At 39.4% G+C, this 12707-nt stretch overlaps 1 protein-coding gene across 1 annotated transcript; it reads right to left on the reverse strand.

Annotated features, from left to right (window-relative positions):
• Nucleotides 1–110: 110 nt before the first annotated feature.
• On the reverse strand, nucleotides 111–8430 carry LOC129347593 (G-protein coupled receptor 4-like). Its single transcript, XM_055005301.1, has 3 exons — nucleotides 8397–8430; nucleotides 7798–8213; nucleotides 111–3496 (listed from the first exon to the last, which is right to left on the reverse strand). Exons 1-3 carry the CDS (start codon nucleotides 8428–8430, stop codon nucleotides 2963–2965), a joined length of 984 nt encoding a protein of 327 aa, XP_054861276.1. The 3' UTR covers nucleotides 111–2962.
• Between the last annotated feature and the right edge of the window lie 4277 nt (nucleotides 8431–12707).

Consider the following 12707-nt stretch of genomic DNA (forward strand, 5'->3'; position numbering starts at 1 on the left):
TATTACACATAAATATTTTTAATGTTAATACTAAGCAGCCGAATATTCTGAGAAATTAATCCGTGGTTTTTCCTTCAGCCGTTGTAGATCTAGATAACCTAAAGGTACAGTGCAACCACAACGGCTGAAGGAAAAACCCCAACTTTATTCTAAGAATTTTTTGGCTAGTGTGACTTAATATTAAATTATGAAAAAATGTATAATTTTATATCCATGTTTTTGGTACATTGCTACTGTCAGGACCTTCCTCTGTAACCCGAACCCTACCCCTAGACTTTCTATTGGATTGATACACCTTTGCTGACAGCCAACATGTGTGATCATATAGCTCTGCGGGTTAAGCCACTGACGCATGTAGTTGGTCCTCAATGCTGAGGCCCTGGTTCGATTCCCGCTCGCAACCCTGTGCTATATTAGTTGTTCTCATTCTTATTTCTACCCCATTGTCTGGCTGTCTCTCACTACGCCTATCCATCAATTAACTGCAAAAGACTACAACACTTATTTACAAATTTCCTGTTTATTTATTAAATACAATTCTTTAATTTCTTACATCTTTTTTCCCCCCATACTTTATAAAAGTTTAATTGTCTTAACTTTTTCCCATTTATTTAATTGCTTCTTTTTTATGTATTTTCTTTCTTTAATCTTCTTCTTCTTTCTAGAATTTAACACCAACCTTCAATTTTGGGTCATTTTTAGACATTTTGAAAAGCTATCAACTCAAACAGGGTAACACCGACAGATATGAAATTCAGCCAGGATGTACTCCAGGCATGGGTGATCAAAAGTTATCAAAATGCTCCACAAAAGTCTGAGGGCGTGGCCATGGCAGGCTCCCAAACTTTGATGCTTCGACATGACACATCAACTGCTGTGTAACTGCCCTAAACATACTCTAATCTGCCTCAAACTTTACATGTATGATCAGAGTCCCGCCCTGATGACATTCACATGCTGAAATACAGCCACAGTCATAACGCCACCTGGTGGATAGAAGGAAAAGCTCTATAACTAGCCTGGACATGGTCCGATCTGCCTGAAATGTTATATGTGTCATCAGAGTGCGGACGTGATCACATCCATAGGCCAATATACACTCTCGGTCGCAGCGCCACCTGGTGGACGTGCGTGGATTCGACGACGAGCATGGATGCGAGGACCCGTCCAACGCTGCTTGCAGCTTTAATTCAAATTAGACTTCTCATTGTCGTTTTAATAAGTTTATTGAAGTATCTGTATAAAATCCACATTTTCTAATCAAATGACGAAATGCAAAGACAGCTCTGCATGGAAATCCTTCCACAAATATACTGTAAGATGACAAACACCTGTACACATTTATAATTTAGTACGTTTTGATCAAAATAAAGACTTTTTCTGAATTCTATGATCCATTTCAGAGACTATATCAAACACAATTCTTAAAAGGGGAGGTGTGTCTTTAATCATGTTATATAGTCTTTCCACAGCATATTGTCAGTCCTTTAATAATTGCAGTGTGTTCAGTATTTAGTTTATTAACTAACCTAATCTACATGTCTACTCATTACACTGCCACTAATTGGTCCCATTGTGCATGTCTGATAATAGGGCTGATTTAAAAACTGACTAAATGCTTCATCAGTGCTCAGTAAACCAGACACTGCCCCTGGCTGTCATTAAAATGGATTAATAGACGTCTTTGTTAACGAGAGGGTTTCTGTTACTGGTTGCCATAGGAGGAGCAGAGAAGGAAATGCTCTTTCAGTAATCATACACCTGGGAATAAATGATGCCCACTTTAACCAACAACCTCACCTACTTCTGTTATACTCACTGATATGTTCTATGTCCCTCAAGGCCTCTTTGAATGTTTTGTAAACCTGCTGGTTGCAGTGTAAATGTTCAGCACAAATAAGAAAAAAAGCTCCCCTGTGTTAAATGTCACATAACTGCATTTCTCTCTCCTTAACATACTTCTGGAGGTGAACATTTAAAGTTATATATTGTATTGAAAGTCTCTCTCCAGTCAATGATTATACTTCTGAAACTGTATTTCACAGTGACATATTCAGAAGTTTTTTCTGCAAAAATATTAATTTTCTCCCTTAAAATGGCTTCTTAGATGTTACTGCAGCGTTGCTTCCTTTGTCATGTGCAGATCTGTGGAGTTTGTCTTTCTCCACTCACCCCTCAGTTGCTCATCATCTGTACACTGCAGTTTTAAGATGGAAATTGTCAACCATGGCGTGTCTTATTGATGTGTCTCTTAGCATATTAAAAAACACACACAAACTTGGTTTTCTTCTGAAAAGGGCAGCCCATATTTCCCCTAAGAGTTTAAAGTTTGACACTAGACAACAAACTATGTAAAAGAAAGACTGTTATCATAATTACATGTTTGGGATAAATGTTAAAATCAGTTATTGAGTAATAATTTTGTCTGCTGAAAACGGCAATATCCACCAACAAAATGTGTATTCATGGTAATTAGTAATTGAAGGACATTGATTTAGATATCTGGCTTAAAAAGACCTTGAATAACCAAACTGAACCTGCATGAATTCCCTTATAGTGTATAATGGTAATTATTGCTACTCTGCTAAGCATTTAGTTATGTTGTATGTGGACTAAAATAAGAATTTTCTATCACTGATAATAGAAAAGTCTTCATTTTGTTTTAGCTTTAGCTGATGCTTTATCTGTCTCACAGTATTTACTTGATGTAGCTGCTGGCTTAGAGGGTGAATGCTTCAGAGAATTTTTATCTTTTTGTCCCATCATATGTATTTTTTTAATAGAAAAAATAGGTGAGTTTTTAACAAAATTTTTGGCCAAACATGTCCTGGCCACAGTTCAGCAGACTTATGGAGTTATACATTGGGTAACAACGGGAATATTAAAAAACAAAACAAAAACTGGTACATGCAGGGTCTTTGTCCACTAACATTTTTGAAAGAATCTTCCAAGTTCGGGTCGGTTAATGACAGGAAGACTGATTACACCTTGACATCAAACTCAAGCTGCAGCACCTGCCGTCCACACGCTCCATCTTTGTGATGTAGAGGAGCGGCTCGACGCTGCAGCTCAGATCCATGATGGAGAACACGCTGATGCTGATCTGACAGCGGAAGACCAAGAACGAGTAGTAGGACGCGAAAGGCATGAGCGCCACAGGAGGCAGGTAGTTGGCCACGATGATGGCCAAGATGATCAGCACCATCTTGAAGGCTTTCTTCTTCACAGGGTGCATCTCCTCTTTTCCCACCACAGAGCGGCGGAGAACCCAGATGACGGAGATGTTGCAGAAGACCATGACCGCGAATGCAAACAGGATGACTCCGCTGAAGACCTCGTTGACACTCATGGCTCCCAGGGTGCATTTTGTTAGGCCGTAAGCCAGGATGAGGCCCCAGACCACCACAGAAACGCCAATGCGGAACTTGTTGTCACGGATACCAGCGAATAGCACTGGATGGACCACGGCGATGTAGCGGTCCAGAGAGATACACACCTAGCAGACAGGAGGAGGTATGTTTGAGCTGAATTTTAACTGAAGCTTCAGTAAAATGGCCGAACATCAATTAAAACCCTTCATTAAAAAACTTCTCTGCACATCAAACTACCTCGCTGATGATGGATGTTATACAGGTGTTATATACAGTAAACTGTTTTACAAATATAAACAATGTTCAACTTTTGATTTTTTAAAAAAGGGTGTCAGCTCTCTGGTTGTTTTTATAAAAAAATTATTTAATTCATAGGCAGTTGTGTTGAAAAGGAGCAAAAAAAGGCAAAAATAGCCTTGGCACTGTCATTTACTCTCCTCTTTTAAGCCTCTCAAGGACCAAACTGATAAGAAAACTACACATTTTGCTAATTAAAAAGGTTCAGATTCTGCCTAGAAGAAAGTTTAGAAATTATCTTAATAGAATACTTGTGTGTCCAAAATGTTAAACAATTTTTAAAAAATAACTGATGATAATAATTATAATTCAATTTTATTTATATAGCGCCAGTTACAATCTAATTGTCTCAAGACGCTTCACAGAACCCATATGCCTGAACACCAGAGCAGCCCTAAGGAGACACTGGCAAGAAAACACCGTTTTAACAGGGAAAAACCTGGAGCAGAACCCGGCTCTGATTATAAAATAACTTTATTTGTATAGCACCTGTACGAGCCATATTTCATGTTGCTCTTGTTTTTGTAATTCCCCACCCAAGACGCCAGGGGGCTGTATTTCTTTACCTGAGGCTGACGGCCTGGGGTCAATGAAGGTATTGTAATATTCTGCTGGTGTGAAATAATCACACTTCCAATAGCTGAGCCTTCACGTTTATTCTCTAAAACACAGTTACAGAACGGGCTACTGTTCTGGCCGTAACCCACGCCACCTCAACCTTACCAGCCTCAGTCCCAACCGAGAAGAGGCAAAACACACACATTAACTTCCGTAAACTTGCCTAAAAGTCCCTTGTGACCGACAGCTGCCAGTCAGCGTGCACTCTGTCTTAAAGGCACAGAACATGATTAGCTCACAGCATTACAGTATTTAGCTGATTGTATAATTTGGTTCAGGTGTTGTTGGACAGACACACAGAGCCACACAGTTTTCAACTGCGCTCGACTTTCTTTGCGTTTTATTATTTTATTTATGACCAAGTTTAAGTTACGGGTAAAGAACGATAATAAATGTCTGGGACTATTTTGACTCTTAAGAATCCGTTTGTTTATTTTTAGTTGAGTGCATGTCAAAACTCTCGAATACCACTATCCACAACCAGCAGGGCTAAGTACAGGACATAGCCACTACAATTTAAGTCGAAAACTGCCTCGTTTTGGATCGAGAAGAACCGGACTTGTTGCCCTGGGACCAGGACTGGAGCTGCGCCGGAGAAGCCCTCGGAGCTAGCCGCCGGAGCTAGCAGTCGGAACTAGCCGCCGGAGCTAGCAGTCGGAACTAGCCGCCGTAGCCATAGGAACACCAGCATCACACGTCGGGATGTCAACGCCGGCCAACGCACGATTGGGGTAGGAGGTTCAGCTGATGTTTATGAATGGCTATACTGTAAATACTGTGTGCACACATAATGGTACGGTGAGCGTAAATTCAATGCACTGGTAGCAAACTCCTGTTTTAAATGAACTTTGCGCGTCCTGGTGTGCTTCGGTGCTGATATTACGTGACAATATTTGGGGGTTTATAAATAAACCATTAAATTTCGGCCAAATGGCAGAAGAGGACAAAACGGAGAGACATTTTGAGACTGAGACTGTTATAGGTGTGGAGACAAAAATCAAACTGAGAAAAAACGTCAGGTGAAGCCAACAGAAAAGGCTTTACTGGAAAAAATAAGTAGTTTGGAAAGAAAGAAAGGTTAATTTTAATAATTTGTCTAAACTTAAAGAATCTATTCTGTTGATGAAAAACAAAGAGTGTGTAAATGAGGTTAAAAATGAATTTAACAAGTACATGGGTTTGTCCGATAAAATACCGGGTACATAAGGTTTTGCTGGGTCTATTGCCTGAGGATGAGGCAGAAAAACATGATATATGGTATCAGGCTAAAATGCTGAATGTCTCTGAGTTTATTGCTGTTGTAAATAAATGGTTGTCTGATGCTCAAAGCTGCCCAGCTGCTGTGATTGGTCCTGCTGGACTAAATGAAGAAAATCTTACTGTTGACAATACTGGAGAGGAAAGTGAAGCCAAAATCAACCATCATTAGATATCTACAGTGTGGTACAACAACAAAATGATGTAACAGCTCTTCTGGTTGCAAACATCCCAGTTACTGCCACACCGAGAAATGCCAACTTATGATGGAGACCCTCTGTAGTTCAATTCATTTATGAAAGCATTTGACCATTGTGTGGAGGCAAAGACTTTTTGCAAAGGAGATTGTCTGTACTACCTGGAGCAGTAAACAAGGGGACAGCCAAGGGACATTGTACACAGCTGCCTTCACATGACTGCCGAAAAGGGATATGGTGCTGCCAAGCAACTACTAAAAGAGCACTTTGGAAATTAATTTAATATAACAGCAGCCTACATGGAAAAGGTCACTGGTTGGCCAAGCGTCAAGTCGGAGGATGCTAAAGTGCTGAAAGCATATGGACTCTTCCTTCGTGAGTGCTACAATGCTATGGAGGAACTGCGATATTTAGAGGAGTTAAACATGCTGGCTAATATGAAAATTCTGAGTCAGAAGCTCCCATACAAACTGAGAGAGAAATGGAGAGCAAAGGCATGTGCCACTTTTGAGACAACTGGTCAAAGAGCATGTTTCTGTGACCTTGTCAACTTCGTAGAGAAGCAGATCAGACTTACCTCAGATCCCGTCTTTGGCAACATACAGGACGCTCCACTGGTTAAAGGAATAACCAGACTAATCAAACCTCAAATCAAATCACATTTGAAAAGAAATAGCTTTGCTACCCATGTTTCCATAAATGACAGATGTAAAACTGTTGAAAATGAAGAGATTCAGAGCAAAGATATTTCCCAGACAAACACTACTTCGTGCCTGTATTGTGGACATGATGGTCATGCATTGGAACAATGTCAACAACTGGGAAATAAATTACACTGGGAAAAATTAGACTTTCTAAAGGATAAAGGGCTATGTTTCAGCTGCTTAAACACAGGACACTTAAGTAAGAATTGCGATAGGCGCATCACTTACAAACTGTGCAGCCAAAAGCATCCCAGTATTTTGCACATTGGTCAAAGGGAAAAAACTTTCCAGAAGGGTTCAGAGCAGCCAAAGGGGTCCTCTGAAATCTGCACGACTTCCTCAACATGTGGTCATACAGGGGCTGGCCACTGCAATAGTATACTCCACATTGTGCCTGTTCTGGTGAAGAATTCAAAAGGAGACAAGGTTATTAAAACATATGCCTTTCTAGACCCAGGGAGTACAGGTACTTTCTGTTCTGAAAAACGTCATCACAAGTTGAATACACATGGATGAAAGGCCAAGATCCGTTTCCGTACCATGGGTCACAATAAGACCGTGACAAATTCCATCATTAATGGCCTGGAGATTTCAGAGTTGTCTGGTAAACATTTCTACCATCTTCCTAATGTATTCACTCAGAAAGAGATGCCTGTCTCCACAGACAACATAATCAGTGAAGAGGAGCTGGCTAGATGGCCTTATCTGAAAAATGTTAACTTTCCACGCATCAACACTGATATTGATCTGTTAATTGGCACCAATATATCCACGTTGTTGGAGCCTTGGGAGATCAATAGTCAAGCTGAAGGACCCTATGCAATCCGAATCTTACTGGGGTGGGTAATAAATAGTCCAATGCAAGGAATTGGTGACGGTGAGAGCGTCTACCTCTCTGTTTATGCAAACAGAACTGCAGTTGACAGAATCGAGGAGCTGTTAACTAGCCAATACAACTATGACTTCAATGAATGATCCTCTACAGATCAAGAGGAAATCAAGAGAGGAAAAGAAGTTTGTAGAAATAATGGAAAGTTCTGTACAGCTTGAGAAAGGACACTACAAATTCCAACTACCTTTCAAAAGGGAAAACATCTCAATGCTGAACACACCTTCTCATTCAATCCTTTTTATTTATTTGTATTATTTTCTACATTGTAGATTAAAAGATAGATTTGTTGTGGATTACAACATAATTCCATATGTATTCTTTTATAGTTTTGAAGTCTTCAGTATTAATCTATAATGTAGAAAATAGTAAAATAAAAACCATTGAATGAGAGGGTGTGTCCAAACTTTTGACTGGTAGTGTTTACAAATATGCAAATGTACAAATACAGAACAAAAACTCACCAGAAAAAGTGGTGCAACGTCCTTGATCCCATATGCAAATCTCTGAAAGTACCAGATGCGGCTGTTGTCCAGCAGCAGTCGGTTCACCATTTCTATGGGCGTCATCAGGCAGAAGTAGGCGTCTAGGATGGCCAGGTTGAAGATGAAGATGTCGGATGTGGATGAGTCACTTTTCTTGGTTGCGATCTGCCAGATGACCAGGACGTTACAGGGCGCCCCCACGGCCAGGTTGAACACTTTGACCCCAAAGTAGAAAATGAAGCCGTAAGGAGCCACAGCACACACTGGGAACTGGTACCACAGTGGAGGACCAAGGGGGCCTCCAGGGTGGTGGAGTTCACATAGAGGTTGGTGGCTGGAATTAGAGTGGCGTTGAGCATCGTACAGAAGAAGTGCTGATGATTTTCTTCCAGAAGCTGGTAGAAAAGTGAAAAGTCCGTATTAATTATCCATAGTGAGAAGTAGTTCTGGTTTGATACACATAGGAGCAGATAAGCAAAAAATACTCCATGTAAGATTTATTTTACAAAAGGTTTCAGAGAAGTCCCATCAGCCCATCTTACCTTACAGGGTTCACTGTGTCCTGCAGGCTTCCCCACCTTCTGCAGAACCTTCCTGGATGTACCAGCACATCACTGGGACTAGGGCTTTATAGGGTCCCTGCACAGAGACTAATGCCACTTTTGGATTGGGGCAGTCTGCGGGACATTAACTGTCCCTTCATAACACCATGTCCCATCCAAGCTGTGATTGGCTGGTGTTGAGTAGAGCTATTGGGACGACTTCAGTAACTGCTTTGGATAGGCTGACAAAGCTGTAGTCATACATGCTGCAGGAGAAAACAAACTAATTGATCTGATTGTTGAAGGAGTCCAATGTGGCTAAGCCTGTAATGTCCTAACAAAGTCTTTCATATTTCCCTTTTTGTGAGATGATCTGTTTCAGTTAATTTGTCCAACATTATTATTATTTCAATTGTTATGCTAAAGACATTAGTCTTACAGTTTCTCCAGTGACTTTCTCATTTTTCTCATTTGAAGGTCATGGGGTGAAAATAGTCCAGCTGATGCCAGGTTTGTTGCCACAGGTACTTTCTCTACAGCAGCACTGCAGCTTCATCTCACTGGTGCAACTGTACACTGTAAACAGGTGATGCAAGGTAAGCATAAATGAGAAATCTAATGCAAGATGTTACTAAAGTCCCTGGACTAAGTGTTAAGAAGGGAAACCCTGTGGGAAATATTAGCTCACAAAGCCATGAATAACACTCCCTTACATAAACTGTCCTGTGTTTTTCATAATATTATTCATTACACAACGAACCAATTTACATGACTGTCTCTGGAGGACGTGTTACAAAAGATGAGGCTTGAGATCTGAGCATTTATCTGTCTGCTGAAAGATGCTACCAAGTTTCATTCTAGGAAATGCATAACGCGCTGGTTTTGCTCAGCCAGTGTAAGTCAGATTATATTTGCTTTGGTTGCTTCAGCTTTGATCATTTTTTAAAATGATCTGTCTTGCTAAAGTCACCCAACTTTATGTAACTGGAAGACAAAATCATTGGAGAACTGTGTGCTTAAATGAGATTTACAACACAACAAGACTAATGAATATACACAGGTTTGTGCAAATGACACAAACTTTATGCTGTGCAATTTCTGCAGGTACATTTCTTGGCTTTCAACAACAACAGAAGCTAGTAAAGATGAAAGCACTTGTGAGTCTGGTGAATGTGATTCATATTTTATTGTTTGTGTGCAGTAAAGCAGTTGTGATGTGAAGACTAACATGGTTTTTAAGTATCAGTGGGGTGTAGCTGTGCCCCAAGAAACCAAGTGTAACCTTTCTCTAAGTATCTTTTCTGACTGTCGTAAATATTTCTACACCGCTTAATCCTCATTGAGATCAGGTTTGGGGGGGATGGAGTCTATCCCAGCTGACTTACGGTGAAGGCAGGAGACACCTGGACAGGTCACCAGTCTATGACAGAGCTACACATACAATCACACTCACATTCACACCTTCTTCCACGAAGCTTCAACATCAGTGAAACAAGTGCATTGAAGTTGAGGGAGACTATGTTGAAAAATAACGCAAAAAGTTCCATAATATGCTTATAATGTGACGTTTTCTGGTGAGGCCAAGATTTATTTATTTTGTAATATACAAAATGAACATGTAATGTTTGTGGAGACTTGCCTAAATGTTTTAATCTGTGTAAGCAAATATAAAAGTAGGATTTAGTCTTTTAGCTGTGAACAGAAGATCCTGTGGAGAAATTGGAGACCTGACACTCTTAGAAATAAGGGTGTGGCTTCAGCTTCATGAATGAAAGAGAAGTGAGACATATCTGCAATTTCAGCACTCAACAGGACATAAAAAGTACATGTAGAGAATTACCAGTCCAATTTAATAAAAACTGTTTAAAAGGTTTGGTGACTTTGTCCTAAAATAAGGCAAAAAAGCATTTTCCCTCATACTTGTACTACTTATGTTTCCGTGATAGCTTTTAGAAAGCAGATGATTGGCTGTTCAGAGGGAGAGTGAGATGTTTTTTTATTGCCCTCTATGGGGTTTCAGTCTCCCATAGATTTCATTTGAGAATTGCTTAAGTGGCGAGGCCTTAGAATATAATGTCCTATAACGTGTTAAGGCAGCACAGATGGTTCTATCATTGACAGTATCAGGCAGGTGGTTCTAAAGTTGTGGCACAGACAACATTCAAAAACAGGACATGTAAAAAATAAATACAGGAACAACCTTTTTTTCATCATGTTTTTTTAATAAATCAAACATTCCCAGTTTGGCTTACAAATAGGCATTTAAAGTCAAATAACCCTGTAGTATACTTGAGGCAGTAGCCGACATTATGCTCCTTAATACAAAGAGGAGACAACTTTTTGGCTGATTTTATTGTGAAAAACACAATTTAGCATTTGTGGACAGAGATGAACCCGATTCAGTTTGATGAAGTAAAGCGATGCTGTTCATGATGCTCCTAAAGATTCACACCAGCAAGAATTTAATAAGAATTATGCAATCTGAGGCCTTGTCCACACGTAGCCGGGTATCTCACAAAACGAAGATGTTTTTCTACGATTCGGCCTATCATCCACACGAAAACGCAGATTTACGTCATCAAAAACGATTCTTTTTAAAAACTCCGACCAAAGTGAAGATTTGCGAATTCTCCGTTTTATGCGTCTGCATGTGGACATCAGTAACCGGGGTTTTGCGTTTCGAAACGTCACCGCCTGCGACAAAATATGTTCTTACGTCACATATGCGACCTGTGTTTACATTGGGTAACAGCATGGACGCTCTCACAAGGTTTTGGGCGCCGTTTCTTGTACAGGCGCTTTTTACTTGCTTGTTTTTACAAGCCCAGATACTGCTCCACATTCAACAACACAGGCGAAGGACGACATTAAGGACGGTTATTCTCCACCACTTTGCTAGGATTTGGGGAACTACTGCCACCTAAAGGTCCGGCATGCTTATGAATGTGCTGAAAAACGCACTTATGCGGTTAGGTGTGGATGAAGTTTTTTTTCTAAAAACGAGGTGGTGTGTACGTAAGTTTTTTTTTTTCTGGACGGAGGGGGCAGGATATTCGGTTTTACAAAAACCCGGCTACGTGTGGACAAGGCCTGGGTTGTGTGTTCAAAGCCCTGTACAGGCGGTTAAACAACAACGCCACACGACACACAGGTCGTATGAGTTTCAGACTGTTTTCCCAAATCAATTATACATGTCTGTTTTTTTTTTGTTTTTTTTACATCCTCCGCATGTCAGAAGATAAATAATTATAAATTCATGGTTATGCATAATCAAGGAGTTTAATGAAGAAAGTAAATACTGCAAATTAAACATATTAGAACTGTACCAAAGTCCTTGTATTAACCACAATTAATCCAAGTTTAAATACACAACAGGATGCACTAGGACTGCAATATTACAAAATCAACTTTTTGAATTTTTAAGGATTTCGTCATCAGCAAACACAAAACATCTCAAAAATTTACAAAAATAAATAATTTTTCAAAAGTTTACTTAGACTTCTTTTGAGCACAGATTGTAAAATAAATGCATGGCATGCATGTCTGTTTTTTAAAATTGTAAATATCGATAAACCTTTTCTGTGAGCTCAAACCCTTTCTTAGATCTGCCTCATGAAGAGAAAAACGAAACAAAAGGTTGTGGTCCTGTTTTGTAGTAAATTTTACCAAGATGCACATATGAATTGTCTGCAAACAAGATCAATAGTTATCTATTACCTGGAATCATCTCTAGTGCACCTCATTAAAAAGCCTTTCTCTTCCATTGTCTGTCTAAATAAAATATACAACAAATGAACTAAAACAAACATCGGCAGCTCTGTTGTTGTGTTAAGAGGTAATTTCCAGATTTTGAAGAGTAAAAATTGAAGATTTTTCATATGTATAACATATTAATAATCAAAAATGACTTTCAAACGCATCCTATAAAACAGACATAACTTATACTTTATTACTTCATGACTGAATTTGTAAATAAATAACGCAAATCTTTCCTGGTTGAGTAGCTCATACAAAATTAAAGTCTTATGTACAAGGACGTGGAAACAAAGACGTCAGGGATTCGGCGTGATGTCTTCTCAAAGAGAGGTTAGAAAAAAGGTTTTCAAGTATTCAAGTACCAGAAATAAAATCAAAACTGATGCATGAGAACTTGCTAAAAGAGAAAACACAATACATGTTACAAAGCTGCATATTTTACCTTTTGTAGGAATAGTAAATCAAATTTAATTTAATAACAAACCACACTTATTAAACAACATTCACTGCTGCCCTGTGTATGTTATCTACCTGTTGCTCAAAGGGTTGTACACCCCATCTGTCAAATATAAATCACAGTAATGTCCTGAC

Source organism: Amphiprion ocellaris, chromosome 19 (assembly GCF_022539595.1).
Source record: "Amphiprion ocellaris isolate individual 3 ecotype Okinawa chromosome 19, ASM2253959v1, whole genome shotgun sequence".
In the NCBI taxonomy this organism is placed as follows: domain Eukaryota; kingdom Metazoa; phylum Chordata; class Actinopteri; family Pomacentridae; genus Amphiprion; species Amphiprion ocellaris.